This window comes from Zalophus californianus, chromosome 14 (genome assembly GCF_009762305.2).
Source record: "Zalophus californianus isolate mZalCal1 chromosome 14, mZalCal1.pri.v2, whole genome shotgun sequence".
In the NCBI taxonomy this organism is placed as follows: Eukaryota; Metazoa; Chordata; class Mammalia; order Carnivora; family Otariidae; genus Zalophus; species Zalophus californianus.
The window spans coordinates 86,234,026-86,254,396 of record NC_045608.1 but is presented as its reverse complement, the minus strand read 5'-3'; the positions used below and the strand labels follow the sequence as shown (position 1 = coordinate 86,254,396).

Here is a 20,371-nt window from a genome sequence, read left to right as displayed (position 1 = left end):
GTCGGTAGGATTCCATGTCATTGGAATTCCTTACATACATCATCCAAGTGTCTATAGCCAAGGTTTTCAAGGAATGGGCCTCAGATCAGCAAGAAAGATGTTGCATGGGAGCTGCAAATGCAGACCCACCAGGACCGTCTGGATCAGAGGTTTGGAAGGGGGTGCCCCGAAATCTGTGGCTTAACAAGCCTCTAGGTGAATCTGATGCAAAGTAAGTTTGAGAACCACAGCCATGCCGTCTTGCTCTTAGTCTGGGAGGAAATAAGGGTTTTCTTTTTGCTGTTCTAAGTGTTTTACACAACCCTTTGTTCACATTTCTGAGTATTTCTTTTTCTTTTTTTTTTTTTAATATTTTTGTTTATTTGTTTGACAGAGAGAGAGACAGCGAGAGCAGGAACACAGCAGGGGGAGTGGGAGAGGGAGAAGCAGGCTTCCCGTGGAGCAGGGAGCCCGATTCGGGGCTCGATCCCAGGACCCTGGGATCATGACCTGAGCCGAAGGCAGACGCTCAACGACTGAGCCACCCAGGCGCCCCCCCTGAGTATTTCTCTAGAATAAAAGAGTTAATCAATGTGTAAGCACCTAGTGAAAGACTGTGCCACACAGAGACTGAATTCTTTCTGGATGCAGTTGTGGCAGTTTCTACTATTCCAAAGAGAGCTTGAGATGCTCTATCTGACCACAGTCTTCCTCTTACCCAGCTTGTTCTTTATGTGCTTTTTCATAGTAAGTTATTTGTATCTTTCATTTTGTCTTCCATAGCTTTTTCTTTTCTTTTTTAGAGAGAGAGAGAGTGTGTGTGTGTGTGTGCACGAGTGGCAGGGGGCAGAGGGAGAGGGAGAGGGGGAAAGAGGATCCCATGTAGGCTCTGCGCTGGGTGGAGGGCGGGGGTTGGATCTCCTGACCCTGAGGTCATGACCTGAGCTGAAATCAAGAGTCGGTGGCTCAGCTGACTGAGCCACCCAGGGACCCCTATAGCTTTTTCTTAATAGCAAGGATGTGTTAAAGGTACTGTTCTTTTGTCTTGACATGTTGCTTGTGATCATTTTAACTACAGATATTTTTCAATTGACCTGGTGAATCCTATATGTTTATTTATTTTTATGCCATTTCTCATTCCAGAGATTAAATAATACTTACTTATATTTCTTCTAATGTTGATATGAAAAAATTTAGAGCTGTAGTCCACCCAGATTTTTTTTTTATTGTAGCAAAGGTCTAAATAGCATTTTCAAAAGTGGTTAAACAATTTTCCCAGAATACTGTCAACGAATATTTTAATAATAACTTTCATTTTCTCACCATGATTTCCTGTTTGATTTAACCTTAGCATCTGTGATATTCAAATTATTTCAGTATAGCAAGTGTGGTCCTTTGATAGTCCTATGTTACAATGCAAAATAATTTCAGGTATTTTGTTCCTTTATTTTTTATAATGTACTAAGAGCTTAAAAAGCTTATTCTTATTTGACAGGGAGAAAATTCATTGTTCCTTTTGTAGGAGTGGTTTAATGTATTTTTGTTCTGAATAAATTTAGCTTTCCCTTTCTCCATCATATTTGGACAAAAGCCATTCTTCGACTGTACAGTCTTTAAGGTTCACACATTTTTCTACTTTTATTCACCTTATAGGTTCAACAAGTTTGAAAAATGAAAATAATGTTTATTCTTTGACTTAGTTTCACTTTGTACAAAAGAATGAGTGGATGTAGACTTTGAGCTCCTATCGTGAAAAAAAAATAGCACCTAAGTAGTAGGTCAGGAAGGAAGAAGTAATCTGAGGGAAAGATCGGGGAGAATCCAATGAAAAGCATGATTTTCAGGTTGCTGTAGGATTGCAGGCAGTGTGGGAATCACAGAGCAAGCATTGGGCTTTACTTTCAAGGTTAGAGGGAAGTCATGCTGTTCATCAGCCACAGCCTGGCCCCTTCCTGCAGGAGGGGAGACTGGCGAGTTTGCTGCCCCAAAGAGAGGGGGCAATGGGGACAGCTCCCAGGTTCCAATTCACTCCCAGTCCTGACAAATATATATATATATTTAAAGATTTATTTATTTATTATTTTTATTTATTTATTATTTATTATTTTGGAGAGAAAGAAAGAGAGAGCAGGGGTGGGGAGAGGGAAAGCGGCAGAGACAGAGGGAGAGAGAGAACCTCCAGCAGAATCTCTGCTGAGCATGGAGCCCAATGTGGGGCTCGATCTCACGACCTTGAGATCATGGCCTGAGCCGAAATCAAGAGTCTGCCACTTAACTGACTGAGCCACCCAGGCGCCTCTGGTAACAGCATATATTGATGGATTTTTTTTTTCCTGGGAAGGAGCTCTGTGGAAGGTGGTGGGTGAGGAGTCTCATGGGCAGGAGGACATTTTATTTTATTTATATTTTATTTATTTATTTATTTTTAAAGATTTTGTTTATTTATTTGAGAGAGAGAGAGAATGAGAGATAGAGAGCACGAGAGAGAAGAAGATCAGAGGGAAAAGCAGACTCCCCGCTGAGCAGGGAGCCCGATGCGGGACTCAATCCCGGGACTCCAGGATCATGACCTGAGCCGAAGGCAGTCGTTTAACCAACAGAGCCACCCAGGCGCCCCAGGAGGACATTTTAAAGATAAAATGGTCCCTGACCTCACTGAGATCTCTCTTCAGAGGGGATGTTGCTCTAGTAGTTTATTGCTTATGTGAATATTACCTCATTAGAGTCTCACCACAATTCTGTGATGTAATTAGAACTGTTGTCATTGTCATCACTTGACAGATGAAGAAAGGCTTGCAGAGAAGGGTAAGGAATTGGCTGGAGGTCACACAGCTAAAGAGTGACAGAGTCAGGGAGAGAATTGCAGATTTCTGGACCATTGTTCTTTCTACTTAAGCACTGAGTCAGAGTAACATATTTCTTCTGATTACTTTTTTTTTTTAAAGATTTTATTTATTTATTTAACAGAGAGGCAGACAGCGAGAGAGGGAACACAAGCAGAGGGAGTGGGAGAGGGAGACACAAGCTTCCCGGGGAGCAGGGAGCCCGACGCGGGGCTCGATCCCAGGACCCTGGGACCATGACCAGAGCCATGGGCAGACACTTAAGCAACTGAGCCCCCCAGGCGTCCCTCTTCTGATTACTTTTTATCATTAACTCGGATTGAGTAAAAAATATTTCTTAAATTCTACTTTTAAAATTATACTGTTGTGTGAATGTACTTAATTTATCAGCCTTAAGAAGTAATCTTCATTTATATACTCTTGATAGCTTTTATTTTCTACAAAAGATTTTATGTATGTGATTGGGAGCTCCTTAGAGTGAAGGGTTATCTGTCTCAAACGTACACTCTTTCTATTCTTGTTCTTTTTAAAATTTTTAACTGAAGTTTAGTTGACCTACAATATTAAATGAGTTTCATGTATACAGTATGGTGACTCAACAATTATATGTACATTAGGAAAGGTCACCACAGTAAGTCTAGTTACCATCTGTCACTGGAGAAAGGTATGACGGTATTGCTCCCCATATTCCATATGCTGTCCTTTCCATCCTTGTGACTTATTTATTTTATAACTAGAAGTTTGTACCTCTTAATCCCCTTCACCTATTTATTTTTTTAGAGGTGGGGAAGGGGCAGAGGGCGAGGGAGAGAGAATCTTAAGCAGGCTTCATGTGACGCAGAGCTTGATCTCTTGATCCTGAGATCGGGACCTGAGTCAAAATCAAGAGTTGGACGCTTAACCAACTGAGCCACCCCGGCGCCGCTCCCTTCACCAATCTATCCTTGTTCTTCTTAAGGCGTTAAACTCAGCTGAATCAAGGAACTAATAAAAATCTGTGAGGAGTCACAAATATTTAGAAGACTCTAAAGTAAAAATTCTTTTTCCCTTACTCTCATCCTGTTATTTCATTGGATTGTTTTGAATTGTTACTCTATTTGATTAATGTTCCCTTTCCTCATTTTCCCACCGTTTTTTTTCTGGACTTAGCTGAATTCCTAATTCCTATTATATATTTTTTTCCTCCTAGGTAAAACTGATAACCACTACATTGTCTTTGTGGCTGGAGGGGCAGTTGTGTTGTTGCTGTTTGTTATCCTAACCACCGCCATTGTCATTTCTTACAACAGGTGAGTATTGCAGCTCATCCTAATTCTTGTTTCCCTTGAGTCATCCTGATATGAGGGGTTCTCTGTGAATAACCCAACAGTTGGCCAAGCTGCCTTAGCCCTCACATACAGCGTTTTGAGTATTTTTCTGACACAAGAGAGAAGTAGTTGTGGTAATATCAGAGGAGAAAGCTAGAGTAGCTCATTTAAGAAGTAGTAGGAACTGCTCCGATGTTAGCAGAGGTTTCATATTCTGGGCAGCCAACTGCCTGGAGCCTCTGCCGTGTCTCCCTTGTCCTCTCTCTTCCTCCTCCTGCAAGGAAAAGAGGGTGTTGGGCGAGGGGTGGTGTGTGTGCCTGCGTGCGTACATGCAGCCACCTTTCCGTCTGCACGTGTGTGCGAGCGTGCATCCGTGCATGTGTGCGTGCGTGCGTGTGATGAGGGGGGAGGGAGGGAGGGATTCTGAGAAGGGGAAGAACAGGGTTGAGCAGTAATAATGCCTTCATGTATTCATTCATCAAATATCTATTGCAACAGTAGTGAACAAGATGTGATGGAGTGCACATTCTAATAAATAAGCAACATACTTTTAAATGGTTGTATAGTTTCTGAAACAAGCAACAGAGATGCTATTCCTAAAAAAAATTATTGAGGAAGAGAGGTGTGTTGGAAGGGGCTACCTTAGAGAGAGTAGATAGTCATTGACCTCTACTTAAGTTTCCTACCTTTTACTCTCTGTGGCACACTTGGGAACTTGCTGGAATATTCTGGGTTGACTCTGCCCTTTCTTGCTGTCTCACGCTCACCAACTCACTTGTCTAAGGTATTTGTCGTAATCTTAGCTGTAATCATATTGAATTGAAATTACTCTTTATGCTTGTGTTCCAACTAAAGTGTTCTCTTGTTAGCAGAGGGAAGGAATACATCCATCTCCTTTTCTCTTCTACCCCAGCAATATTACCACACACACACACACGCACGCACGCACACACATGGGCACACACACGTGCAAGTGCATGTGTATTAATAGGATATCAGGTAGATTTCTCTATCTCATCTCCATATCCCAGCCTCACCTCTTTGGAGCTGGTATTACAACTCCCTGGAGGTTAGTTAATGCTCCCAATCTGCCCCCAGCTCCAGCTGTCTCCTCTCTTTCTTTGGAGCACACCTGACTTTTCCTGGTTGCTCTTCTAAAAGCTAGTATCCTTCCTGTTTAACACCTTTTCTTGTCTTTCTACTGCCACCAGAATAAGGTTAAAACTCATTAACCCTGTATCAAAGGCACCCTTTGTTCTGACTTCCACCCAGTTAGTGGGACCCCAATCTAATGTTCCTTTATATTTTCTACTTTACTGCCCCAATGTCAACAAATTTTGTTAAAACTTCAAGTCTCATTTTGTGAACACACCCGACTCTCTTCCCATTTGGGTAGCTAACAAAGTGCTGTTTCCCCCATGTTTGGCTTTACTCCCATGACTCATTCAAGGTGTGGGACACATGTCCCCTTTGGGAGGTCTGTCCTGGTCCTCCCTCCCTGCAAAGAGACCTGATGTCACCATCTGTTGCGCCTTGCAACCTGCTTTGTAGCTTCATCATTTTTGTGCTGTCCTCCCTTCTGTTCAAAATGTCAGGGATTGCATTTTATTCATTTCTTAGTGTTTGATAGCATTTAGCACTAATCTTTCCAAATAACGGATGGTCAATAAGCATTTGTCTAATTAAACTGAAACACAGAACTCTCGTTTTCCCTTTCTTTCCATCACGGGCTGCCCTCAAGTCTTTCCCTGGTCAGAAATTGAACAAATTAGCAAATTGAGGGAAGGAACCCAGGATGTTAGTGACACTAAGGATTTTTCTACTGCTTCACCTTGGTTGATGAAAAATGCACCGAGGGCGGCTGTGACAGCAGGAGCACCCGGAAACACGGGCAACATGATAGGAGAGAGTGAGTGACAGCATGGATCTCTGGAGGGTCACAGATGTTGGACATGATGGATTTAGCTTCATGAAAATGCATTACTTTTACATGAATAGCTAAATTGAACTGTAGAATATATTGTCCCACTTGGTTAAATGTGATAAAAAGATTAGTGGACTTGAATGTGTAATCATGGCCGAACATCACAAAGGAAGAAGCGCTTGTTCTTTCTACCTTGTCGCCCGAATCAGTTTGTGGTTGTAACTTAGAAAAATGACCCAAGGGCTTAAACAATGGTCTTCAGAACTCTGTCTTCCTGACCATTTAAAATAATCCTGCCGCTTCCGATGTGCTGACTTGGGGAGAAGCCAGAGGAGATCACAGTGTGCCTGAACGAAACCAAGGCCTTCCTTCACACCCAGTACCCCGGAGCCTGTGTGTCCAGAGGCATTTCCCACACTTTCTCTGCTCTCATTTTGTGTTGCTTCCAGTTAGAGATCAGAATGGTCACATTGTTAAGTGAATGTAGTTGGTGGGCGTGCGTAGCCCTGGTTAGGTGTGGCAGGAGCCAAAAGACAGTGGACACATTGACGGGTGTGTCTACAGGAAGAAATTTAATGTTTAGCGTGCAAAATGTTAGACACTTATGTTTCCTTTTATTGTCAACTTTGATGTTCACAACAAATAGGCTCTTTTGCTTAGCCTGGGACTCTCCCAGTTTCAGCACTGAAAATTCCTCATTCTGGGGAAACTGCTGAGAATGAAGCAAACCAGAATGGTCTGGGGGCACCTGGGTGGCTCAGTCGTTAAGTGTCTGCCTTCAGCTCAGGTCATGATCTCAGGGTCCTGGGATCGAGCCCCGCATTGGGCTTCCTGCTCAGCGGGGGAGTCTGCTTCTCCCTCTCCCTCTGTGCTCTCTCTCTCTCTCTCAAAAAAATAAACAAAATCTTAAAAAAAAAAAAAAAGAGTGAAGCAAACCAGAATGGTCTGTCAACCTAGAACAAACCACAGTGTTCACCATCTTTATTTTATAGAGGAGAGGACTGAACTTTATACATGCAAATAACTGGTAAATTGCTGGGCACAATTTAAACACAGATCATCTGACTCTAAATTTCTTGTTCTCTTTTCTTCATCATATTGGATATTCTAGGATTATGTAAACAATATATATATTTGGACCTCTTTGGGAAAGTTAATCTATATTATGATATAGTGATGTGATGATTTGACAAAAGGTCCACTGTCATAGATTTGTTTCTTCCTTTGTAAAAAGAGAATCGTAATAGCATCTACATCACAGATTTCTTTTAAGGAGTAAATAATTTATATGAAAGACCTGGAAACATCACTTTCACATAATAAACTTAACACATCAAAAAATTAAATTAATTGCATAAAAGAGTCTTTATAAGTAAACAAATACACACAGAGTAAGATCAGTTTGTGATTATGTCGACACAATGGGAGGATTTCCTAGTGACTAGGAGAGAACAACATCCATCATCTGAACCTTTCCTTGGAGAGAGACTAGTTTGGCTGGTTTTTAAACTTTCTGTGAAGGAATTACAACTTCATCTTTTTGCATAAAGGAAAAAAATACCTTACGTTTTTGCATCTAACCCATCTCCTCTGTGGTCTGATAAAAATCTTTTCTTTAGGGAGATGAAAAAAAGATATCATCTCCCATAATAACTATTTTCATGCACTTGGATAGAGTCGTTTCATCCAGTGCATTCAGTTGTAGCAGCCTCTATTCATCTTCTCTTGAATTTTCAAAGATTCCTCCTGATGTTACGTTTTTATAGTTTTCATTGGAATGGTGGAGAGTTTATGGAATAGTATGGCTCCAGATGGCCCATGGAACTGGGGCAACATGGCTCCAGACACTGTGAGCGTAATAGTCATGAGGGAAGGCTGTGGATTCAAATCCCGACACTACCACTAGCCAACCACATGATTTAGGGCAAGTTACTCTTCCTCTCTTGCCTCAGTTTCCCAATCTGAGTTAAATATAGAGGTTTTGATGAAAGCTAAATAAAATAATCCATTGAGGAGTTTTAGTAAAACACCTGGAACTTTCTCTAAAGCTTAACTCTATTATCACTGTCATCCAAGATGTTACACTGTCGACATTGAAAAGGAAGTTTTTAATTGTGGGAAATCTCTAAGCTCAAGATTATTTGGAGAAGGCAGTAAGCCATTTATGCAATAACATACTATGAACCATTCTTCAGTAAGCTCGCTGAGATTAATTATTAATATACACTGGCTGGATATCCATTTAGATGCCTTCACCATCTGTGGAAAATAATTAGGTCAAGGGAATTTTGAGTAGGTATGTAATGAAGCAACTTCAACATAGTGAAGGCATGTAGGCTGGGGTACAAGTAGGGTATAATACTATATGCCATAATACTAGTGCTGAAGTGTAAGATCTTAATGCCTCTATTGAATATGTATTCTTAGGAGAAGGAGACAGAAAAAGCTATTTAAACAACCCTGGGATGCACTGAATAAGGTAAGTTTTCTCAGAGCTGTCATTTTCCACCTTTTGTGCATTGTAATATCCCGTAAAGTCGGTCCATTTAGCAGTCGACAACCTTATTGTTCTCCTTTCAATTACCTGGCCATGTAGTGGATCAGCTATTTGAGGAAACACCTGTTCTCTGACCATTCTCTTATTATTGACGCCCTTTGAAACAGTTTGTCTTACTTTCATGTTCATTGTCTCCACTTTTGGTCAGATTTTCTCTTTAACATATGTGATTCTGTTTACAAAATTTTTTTTAAAGATTTATTTATTTTATTTTAGACAGAGACTCTCTAAAATAAAGAGAGAGTGGGGGAAAGGGGTAGGTAGAGGGAAAGAATCTTCAAGTAGACTGCCTGTTGAGCATGGAGCCCAATGCAGGGCTCCATCTCACGACCCTGAGATCACGACCTGAGCTGAAACCAAGAGTCAGATGCTCAACCAACTGAGCCACCCAGGTGCCCCTGTTTACAAAATTTTACAGCAAAACATTTCCCCAAGTGTTATCTAAAATTACATCATTTCTCTTCAATTTAATTATTTGCAGTTGAATTCTACATGACCAAAACATCAAGTAATAAAAATTTTCTGACAATCTAATATGTGTGCTTTGGACTTCTGTTACCTATTTATTTATCAGTTTAATTTTTTTTCTTCTATTAGTTACCCTTTGCACACCAAATTTTTTTTTTTTTTTCTGAATAATTCGTGGCTGGCTTTTTGACAGTAACTGGAAAGACTATCGAAGTTTTGCCTCGTTTCATCTGCCACTCCAGCAAGCGATAAAACATTGCTGTCAAATTTTGGGGTCCCTTCTTTGTCCTTAGCTGTTTGTCCACTCAAGCCAATCTAAAGCCACATTTATTGCTGTGAATGTCAGGGGAGGGAAGGAACTTTGCAACTTCCTATATTAAGTATTCAACTTGTTCAGTCTTTTGTAGAATAATGATATTTTGAACGATGAGTAGAAAGATAGTGAGTTGGACTGTGAAAGAAAGAAGCTGACCTACTTGATTGTTTTGGGGTTTTCAACAGGCTCTGGAATTACCGGTGGAAGTGCAACTTTCTTTTTGCTTTTTCCTTGCAAGCACCAAAACCACTCTCAGTTTCCAAATTACTCACCAAAAGACCTTTCTCTCTTCTTCTTTTCCTCTCAATTTCTCTCTCTCTCACCCATGCCTACATATTTTCTGCCACATACATGTATAGGTGGCCAAAGTGACTTGATTAGTGTAGAGAATGTTTTATGACATCATCTTGAAAGTAATGCCAGTTTATTTTGTTAATTTCTTTTGTTGTGTTTAGTTGCTTATTGTCAAGACATGACACTGTGTACTTTAAAAGTATTATTTATTAAAGCATTCATTCAACAGAAATTATTAAGTACCCACTATGGGACATACTATACTAAACTTCCATTTAAAAATGAGACTAACGGTTCCTATCAAAACAGCCTGGGACATTGGGAGAGAGTTCTAAGTGTTTCATAATCTAATATAAAAAGTGATAATCTAGAGTAGTCTCCTGTTGCATCTTATTCTGAGCCCTGAAAGTAAAAAATGTGATTTCTCATAGAAGTTCAGTACAAAGAAGAGAATGTTTTATGAAATTAATCATAATAGAAATTTGACTTATATTGTGGTTGATTTAAGGAGAGATTTGTTTTGAGTATCTTTATTGTCTGCTGCAATGCAGTGAATCATTGACATTCTGTCTGTCTTTCTAGGAAGCCAACGACTACAGAAATCCCGACTCTACCAATCAATCATCGGATGGTGCAAGAGAGGATATTTATGTCAACTATCCAGCCTTCTCTCACAGGCCAAAGACCAGAATCTAAGCTTTTTCCTTGATATGAGCAAATTTGTGATGACTGTTATGCATGTCGATCTTTATATAATTTTTTCCCACTACTCAGTGGCTACCCTGGATACCAGTTGGCTAAATTTATGTAATTTGATAGGAAAAATACTTTATAACCTGGAGAGCATTCTTAACAGAAATGTTTCAGGAAACCTGACTCTAATTAGCATATACATAAAGGGAAACTTACTGAGTCATGTAATGGAAGAATCCAGGGGAGAGATCGAGCTTCAGGCAAGGGTTATTTACCAAGGTTTAAATGTCATGTCTAGAATTAAGTTGGGGCATAAACCCGTTTCTGGGCCTCCTTTTGTGGAGTTGGATCCACTTTATTGGTGTTAGCCTAACTCTTATTCATGTGTTTCCCTTGTGTTTCCAATAACCCTTGGCAAGTCATAATCCTTGTTTCTGCCTGGTAGAGAATTTATTTCTCTGATAAAGCAAACAAATTTGGTTATTTGTCCATCATTAAACAGGCATTATGGCTGGAAAGGATGAAATGGCTTAAGTCAATTAAGGGTTCACCTCTAGAATGAGGACTGAGGCCAAAGCACATTACCAGGAAATTCAGGGTATCATTAGAGGAGGGAAATGGGGCCTGGAAGCTGCGCTGGTGACCAACAAATGTGGACTGCAATGCCATTCCCAAACATCTCTTATTAACCAACAAAAAAGAGAATATGTGGATGGATCTGGGTTAGCTTTCTCTCTCCCCACTTTAAAATCTGCTCTATCAGCATAGTCCAGAAGAGTAGTTGGCAGCAGAATAAATGAATGGTCAAGAGGAAGACAAATGTGACAGGGAAATCTCTTCACTCTCTATTATCAAATAAAGTAATCCCTGATTCCACATGGAATTCTTGCCACTCTCCCTGGCTTAGCTTTATGAGATGGTCCAATAATAACTTAATGTTTTTGATATTGAATTTTTCTACTTTTGAGAATTATTTTAAATATGTAAATCCTTTCAAAAGAGTCAGGCACCTAGGCATTATTAATGGTTTTTAAAAAAATAATTATGGGAAATCTGAATATAAGAAAAAGAATGGTAGTTAGAAGTGTGGTTTGGGTTGTGGTAGAAACATGAGGGGGAGGAACATTGAGGGGGGTGTAGGGAAGAAGGAACAGGGAACAAAGAATGGGAAGATACAGAGATAACCTTGTCTTGCTTCACAGTTTGGCCAAAGACAACCCTAGCAATATCAATACAGAGCAATTAGTGGCCATCCTGTCATTGTTCAAATTCTAGATGGGGTCAAACGAAGAAAAGTAGTCCTGAAGATAAATAACGGTCATGATCACCTTGAAACCACAATGGTCATTACCAAAGATAGAGATCATTCATGTCTCAAATATTTATTACTCATCTTTAAAACATTCACCACAAAAATTGCATGTAGTGTCAAAGTTGTAGATTTTTATGATAATTTTAAGTGAACCAAACCAAATTCTTATGTTATCTAGGAAGACTTGAAGCTGTAATTTACAGTTTTAAGCGAGTCAGTGGATATTTTATGATAGCTTTAACTACTATGCACGCCCAATAGTGTAGTGATTCTGTGAATCACAGAAATTATGAATGCCCCTGCCTGCTTCAGAAGGGAAAAAATAAAAATGTCCACTTCTCATGAGGTATTTCCAAATTCTCAATGACTAATATGGGTGAGAAGGAAAGCATTTCTACCAATGCAATATGGGGAAATCGAAATCCCACTTGAACAGAGGAGATGACGTGTTTGGGGGCGGGGTGCACAGTACAACCAGATGCCATTGTCCTGGAGGTTTCACTCATGGAAGAATTCTGCAGCAGAGCCTACAGACCATTTTAAACCAGTCTCTTTCTCCGTGAATGTTTTGCTTTTTCTTTAATCTGTCACTCAGAATATTTATGAGAACTATATCCTCTGTCCCTCTTCTTCGGGTATTCTTCCTCTGCAGAGCTCAGGATTTTTCAGGCATTTGGAACCCTTCTAAGTCCTGCTGGAATTTCTCTGTCCACCCCCCCCATCCCACCCACTGCCGCTGGTCCTGTTACACTCTCAGCTGATCATGCTGATGAAATTCTACTCACTAGTTTCCTTTCCCTGGACATCTTTACTTATTAACAAAACACTTTCATTATTGTCTGTTTAATATCATTCCTAATTTGCTGGAGTTTCATAACTCTACTATATATATATAATATGTATATGTATAAAACTATACCTACTATATAGATACTACATGGTATATATAGTATATTGCGTGTATATGTATCACACACACACACACATATATATATGAACATATATATATTTCCCCCTAATCTGTTATACCTACTAGTCTGTTGTTATTAAGGAAACCGATCAAAACAGTTCCACAGAATAAAATGTCAGAATTGAATTAAATTATGTTTTAAATCTTTTTTGAAAGGTGCTACTTAGGGAGCAAGATGCTTCCTAGGATTCTTTTTTACACATATAATTTATGATGATATATAATATATTACATAAAAATCTATGTTTCCTTTGAATGCCATAAATGTAAATTTGAATATTTCCATTAAAGTAACCAATTAAAGGGAATTGCTGTGTGATGACAAGTTAGGTAAGTTTGTTAAATGTCATTATAGAGTATACAGTTTTTTGGGGGAAAGAATACATGCCATTAACCTATGATGACTAGGTATTGATTATATTATCATCAGAGAGACCTTGAGACATTATTTAAAGGCCTTTATGCATACTGAGAAAATAGAATTGAAATTTCATTAGCTTGTAATTACGCTTATGGATGCAAGGCAGTAGATGAGGCTATGTTCTTTACTTGGTCAATATTAAATTTTTAGGATTTTTAAGTGAATCAATTTATTACTAAAATATTATACATATAAATTTAAAATACATTGGTTATCAATTTATAAGACAAAGGAAGATAAAAATAACTAGTAGGTTTACTTTCATTGTAAATATTCAAGTTATGTTGGTTTATATAGAACTATCTTAAATCACATCTACAGCTGCATTACCATAATTTACCAAATCGGTAGAGTCCATATTGTATTTAGAAATTGCTGTAATCAAAGTGCTTCTCCTTGATTTATAATAATGTGCTATATTCTGTACTGCTTGTATGAGATTTCAGCAAGATTGCAGGTATTGTAGAACTCAATGTTTATAAAGTTCAGGTGGAGGTGCTAAATTGTGAGTAAAGTGTTTAGCTTCTTTCCACAATAGTGGAAAAATATCTTTGAAAAATATAAAGTGGTGCAAACCTGTAACACAATTAAGTATCATTATTTGGCCACTACTAGAACATAGTACTTAGAAAGTGTTGACCTTCACATTCAGGCTTTTGCATAAAATTAATACACTTTTCTACTGGTCTTTTCACTGGAATTATTCTAAGTCAAGTCTCTAGGCTCTTATACATTTATCTGAAACATAAAAACAAGTATTTTTTAAAAAAATTTTTCTATTGCTAGTGACCCATGTGTAGAACTGTGGCTTCTAGAATTCACTGCAATGCTTTCTAAGGGAATTTTACAAAATCTTCAAGGTTGGTTTACATAGTATTTCAGATTCAAAGCACTAACTGTGTTGTAAGGTATCATAATAAAAGACCGAATCTGGGGATATGTATGATAAATGTCTGCAATAATTCCCATTTATTGCCTATTGTCCCTGTTTGAATGATGGGTTATATAGTCACCCTGTTTAAAACATTTTTTCCAGTTTTATGTGTAATTTCAGATTGTCTGGTTTTGTAGGGCATGCAATGTACCTGACATACTGAATTCTGTTGTTTGAATGAATAAAGTGCAGTGTTTCACCATCATTAGTTTTACTTGCCATCAAAGAATATTAGAAAAATGTCCTCTAGAATAATATTAACATAAAGAGTTAAATGCAGAAAAAATTCAAACCACTGACGCTTTATAACTTCTATAGCAATGCAACATTCAGTGCATTTTCTAAGTGCGTGTAGTTCAAAATCAAAGTGCTGTATGAGGGGTTTTTGCAAAAAAAAAGTTTCTCGTCCTTCCCATTTTCCCTCCTTTGAGACAACAAATTTCACTTCCTCTAATTACTTTATTTCTCTCTACTTCTCTGAAGAGCATGCTTATATCATTACTAGATTTTTTTTTCAATTTTAGACGTTTTTTGATACAGATGCTTTCTTCTCCATGAACTCACCACACATGCATACATTTTTCATGTGCCCATCCTTCCAAAATGTTTGTATTAAAGTTTGATTATTTCAATATTTGGTGTTTATGTTTTTATGACTTTGCCAACACTCTTCTCAGCTGAATCAAATGGTAAAAGTGATCATGCTTCTCTCCTACAGAACTTTGGTTTTCACCTAGAGCTAATAATTGTCTGTTTTTAGCTTTTAATAGTTTTGTATTTACCTTAAGTTTATCTCAAAATCTTCACCAGTGACTTAGATAATCTCTCCAGATTCTCTGTGTTGCAGCAGATGTTCCCAACAATTTTAACTTCCTGAAAAATTTACCCTAGAATCTTGACTTGGGTCATTAAGCAGTGGTTTTTCCTGCATAGCTCTCATCCTCTGTCTCCCTTCAGAAAAAATGAAGACAAAGGAACATAAAACCTGGAATCAATTCTAGAAAATGCCCTAGTACACAAGGCTATGAGGTTCCAGAATGCAAGTGTTTACCCAGTGCCCTGAATGAGGAACAGTAAGAAACATATAATATTTGGGTTTGTGTCTGCAAGAGTCGGGGGTATTGGTTGTAATCTTTGGAAGCTGATGTTGACTGTTCTAGAAAAACAGAGACAGAGAGAGGGAGAGGGAGAGAGGGCACCAATGCTTGGGAAACGGGGAGAAAATGTGGCAAATCCAGTGGTCCATAAGCGGGATGGCACATTTTAGATAGACTTTAATATAAATTCAGGACCTTATATAATACCTGGATTTATTACAGGTGTATTTAAATATATCCAAGGTTGTTTCCGAATAAGTCGGTGAATAGACAAATACAAGTTACAATCCATATCAACACTCTCAGGAGTACCGGGGTGGTGGCCAACAGTTCATTTTTAATAGTGTTATTGAGATTGGATTTGGATATGAGGATTCACCCATCTCCCAAAGAACAGATCTATTGTATATTATTCTTGACTTTAACTTTAGTCCAGTTTACTGATTTTAAAACTGTAACTTAAGTCTAGACAGGTGTGTCTTTACACAAAAATATCAATTTCTTTGTAACATATAACCTTCAAAATTCCAAGTAAGAAGTTGACCTTTGTCCATTTTTTAATGGAAAACTGCTAATTAAAATAATATAAATGTCATAAAATTATACCAAGTACCACTTGATGTGTAGAAACAAACATTGAAGGAAGAACGCAATGAGTAGGCAGCACCAATCTTGTACATGTGGCCAAAGAAGCAAAGGTCCTTTCTGGATTATGAGTTTAAAATATCCCCTGAGTTCAAAATGTCAAGCAAAATTCTCCAAATCCTGGAAGAGTGGTGCCAAACGATATTTGTAAGACAAGAAGCTCTGATAACTTTCTTCACTCTTCAAAATTTGAAGAATCTCAACTGATTTTTAATTTTTCTGGAAATTCATTCTTAAGATAATTTCCTTCGTATTCGGTCACCTATTCATTACAACCTTTAGCCTAGTTATTCAAAAGTACTTCTAGTGAATAAAACCATTATTCTTTAATCAGATGATTGGGTAAGATTTTGAGCTCTCAAAAGTTCTCTCAATGTTATTAAAATTTCTTATTACAGCTTTTGATGTGTCTTTGATCTGTGACATTCACAAACGTTTCTTCAGTAGAATTGCTTGCCCCTTCTGCTCCCTGCTCCTATCCCTGGTTTTCAAGCTTTCAATCCATTCCCATGAAGGCCTGGCCCCCGTTGATTATGTTATTATTACTATTTTTTAATTCCTTGGGTGAGACAGGAAGACCACAGGAGCCCAGACTAAGTTTGAGACCTGTGCTCTGGTGAAGTCCTTTCCTCTGGAGGTAGGTGGGTCTTTGTTATTGAGAAGGCTCTTGGCTTATCTCACAGTGGTGACCCTGCCCGTTCCCTTGCCAGATCCATGAGGGGACCTTTCTCAGGTCCTCATGGTGAGTGTTAGCATTAAACCTGGAAGTCCTTCCTCATGTACTTTTCAAAAAAGATTTATTTATTTATTTGACAGAGAGAGAGGGAGAAAGAGAGAGAGAGAGAGAGCACAAGCAGGGGGAGCAGGACATGTAGAAGCAAGCTCCCTGCTGAGCAGGAAGCCCGATGCGGGGCTTGATCCCAGCACACCGCCTGGGATTATGACCTGAGCGGAAGGCAGATGCTTAACCGACTGAGCCACCCAGGCACCCCTCCCCATGTGGTTTTAATACATGTGTTTTCTGGTGTCTTGGTTTCTGACCTGTTTCTTTGTCCTGATATTATGAAGCTTCACTAGGCTGTTCTGACATTGGAATCGGATCCATGTTGCTCTTTGGCCCATTTTCATAAACCATAGATCCACCTGACAAAATATTTATGGCATATGAAAATTTGGCACAAACGTAGAATATAATCTGAAAATTAGTATGAGATTATGCTCAGTTTCCCTTTGCCCAGATCAGTATCAGGCCTCATAAAATTTTTAGTCCAAAAAGCAGCAAAAGGTAGTAAAAAGAAATTCCATCTCAAACCATAAGAAGACAGTGATGGGTTAAGTCTACTTCATCAGCAAAAATTAAGTCAGAGGAACTGTCAGCAAAACCCATCCATCACAGAATGTAGTCTGAAGCACCAGACTAAATGAGATTTTTTAGGATTCTGCCAAAATGGACTGAAATGCAAGTCACAAGGAAGTGTTTCCCTGGTCACAGGTATTCAATATTAATTTATTTTAAGGATTAGTCAAATAAAAGGTAAATGAGAATTAGAAAAATCTATGGATAAGAGAAACTAAGGAAGGCATTAACAGTATGATCAAGAAATAAATATACATAAATATGTTTTATGTGTTATGTTTTATGGATATAATTAACTAGTTACTGTTTGGCTTCTACAGAAGAAAACACATGATAAAAAGAACGATAAACAAAAAACAAGCGACTTGAGAAGGAAGGTCCTGTGGGAGTGTTACACGATGGGCATTGGTGGAGTGCTCTCATGCATATGTGAGTCACTTTACCATGAGAGATAGACCCAAGGCAGAGCTGCCCCCTTGTTTCTTCACTACCTAAGGCCATAACTTAAAATACTGCAAAAGTTTTCAAAGACATCATTCAACAATTTCTTCTCAAATTCAACCCTGTTTCTCTCCACATGTTAATGGGAGTATGTTGAAAATTTCTATTGAGTTAGACTAATATCAAGCAAACAACCCCAAACCCATTACCATCTCCTTCAAGTTAGGGAAAAGCATTAGTAATGTCCACTGGTTATCATTGTATGAATCATATGTTATTTCAGCTTCAGGGAGAACACAGTATCTAGATTGGAACCAAAAAAGACAAATGTGATCTCTACTCAAGAGTCATCAGCAATGACCTGAACTACTTGAGAGATCATAATGCTCCAAATCCCACTCATAAATGCAACTTAAATACACAGTTAAATATAGCATATAAATGTTATTATTTAAAATGTCAAGGACCATAATGTAACATTTCTGGGAGTATAATGCCTCTTGGGTCTCTATACATTTTACAACTCCATTGAAGAACGAAGAAGGAGAAATGGCACATGAAGGATGGAGTTATATTTCCATGTACTACATTGATTTTACCTGAGATATCAAATAACACCCATATCAGTCTAGGTTGTGCACAATATTAAAAGTAGCAGTGGGCACTCTTTCTTATCGAATACCTAGACATCCCATTTACAAATTCTAAATGTACAACAATTCATTTCAGTTATGTTTCCCAGTCAGAAGTCTCAGTGATTCATGCCATCTCAGTGGTTCAGATGCCATCCCCTCCCAGTACCGAGAAAGAGAATCAGATGTGCTGGGGAAGGAGGGGGGGGAGCTAAGTAGAATATCTACAATATACCTCTGTAGCAGTTTTCCTTTAGATTATATTGCTGAGAGTGAGGGTTATTTCTGGCTAGTGGCTTTACTATTTATTGTCTTCGACACCAAGCTCTGTCTCTATATTTAGCTCTCTGAAATATAATTACTAAAAAAACCATAAACCTCAAACATAGCAGGCTAACTAAAACAATTTTTAAACGAATACTGGAACAAGAAAGGGTTTACTACGTCAAGGGATATTGGCTGTATACCACTGGACTGATCGTACCTGCTTCATGACTTGAAATGCATACTTCTTCCCTAAGTGGCGAGCTCCTTAGAGGACAGCTCAACTCCTGCTCATCTGAATTCCTAGCTCTTAGAAGATTCAGTGAATGGTTTTTAAATTCAATTTTGAAATAGCATTGTCTCTTTTGGCTACCTTATATCCAAAGTTTGCAAATATTCGGAAAAGTATAAGGTATATAGAACAGATCTCTGTAATTCACACATGCATAGAAAGTGGGTGACTCCGTATTTGTCTTATGCTCAAGTTTGTGTCAAGAGAGGAGCTGGGAATTTTAGAGAATGTGGTTTAAAACATTTATACAATTCAAATAATGGGAGCTAATTTTGGAGCTATGTTAGACAACCCTGTCTAATAATTTCCTGTGATTAAAAAAAGCAGGGTCTTGGGGCGCCTGGGTGGCTCAGTCGTTAAACGGCTGCCTTCGGCTCAGGTCATGGTCCCAGGGTCCCGGGATCGAGTACCGCATCGGGCTCCCTGCTCGACGGGAAGCCTGCTTCTCCCTCTCCCACTCCCCCTGCGTGTGTTCCCCCTCTGTGTCTCTGTCTGTCAAATAATTAAATAAAAATATCTAAAAAAAAAAAAAAAGAAAGAAAAGCAGTGTCTTAACTCTTGAGAGAAAGAGAGACAGAGAGAAAGAGAGAGAGGATGAAGTGGAGAATGAAGGAGGAGGAGACAGGGAAGGAGAAATCCAGAGACAGCTTTGAGAGAGGGTTTTAGGCAGCTGGGGAGGCTGGCCTCTCTTGCCTCCTCTAACACCCTTATTTCTAGCCATCTCATGTCTTCTGTGGAAAGCCAGCAAACCCTGTTTGCAGTCAGGATTCCTGCCTGACACTGACGTATACATATCAAAAGTAATTAAAAGTGGGCAAGAACCAAGAGCGAGGAGACGTTGCATGACCTTTACTCATGTTTGGTAAGTAGTAAGCCCTCAGTAAGTACTTAGTGGCTAACATGGCCTTGGAGATCATATAAAGTGGCAGCCTGAAGTACCTAGATATTAAGATAATTCCTATTCCCATGAATGTTTAGATATCCAATCTAGGTCTTGCTCAAACATTTATTTTTCTAATTCACCATATGGATATCAAAATTAGGTAAGTTTGTCTAATGTTTTTCTTGACTAACTTAGAAATAAAGACAGCAGTTTTGCCATTTGGGGCGATTCTTTGGTTTTGTTTTTCTTCATTATGTTACAAAAATAACAGAGTAATTGCTCCTGGGCTGTGCCCTGTGGCATGCATTTATTAAATATCTTCTTTGATGTTGGCTCCAAACTTATACAAACCTTTGCACTTTTCATAAAGACTTTCCCCAGTAAATATAGTCCTCACGATTTTAATAGTGAGAAAAAGAGGAAGGAAAACCCATCAAGTTCACATCACCAGCTTGTTATGAAAGTGTCACCAAATTTCATATCCAGGAGAAGATGTGTTTCGTTCAGCATTTACAACAAAGGGCCCCTTCACTGCCCTTCATGTTCCACACTTCTGCTGGCTGACAGAACTGAAAGCTCTCGTATAGTTTTCATCGATTTCTTCAAATTCTGGCCTTTGGCCAGACCTAACCCAACTGGATATTTTAGCACCATGCCTGCTCCGTCTAGGCTTCCTCACCCATTCTGATGTCTCTGATCATCAAAAATACTCCTAACAAATTAATCTAGTGAACCAACAACA

The 20,371-nt window shown here is 38.7% G+C and overlaps 1 protein-coding gene across 2 annotated transcripts in view; it reads left to right on the top strand.

Moving 5' to 3' along the window:
• CD226 (CD226 molecule) overlaps window positions 1-14,604 on the top strand; it is a 68,756-nt gene extending 54,152 nt beyond the window's left edge. For both annotated transcript variants that reach the window (XM_027575183.2, XM_027575184.2), the window contains 3 exons: window positions 4,012-4,111; window positions 8,481-8,532; window positions 10,271-14,604. In XM_027575183.2, coding sequence (XP_027430984.1) covers window positions 4,012-4,111; window positions 8,481-8,532; window positions 10,271-10,384 — 266 coding nt within the window. In that variant the 3' untranslated portion in view covers window positions 10,385-14,604. The remainder of the gene's footprint in view (window positions 1-4,011; window positions 4,112-8,480; window positions 8,533-10,270) is intronic.
• Window positions 14,605-20,371: the final 5,767 nt, after the last annotated feature.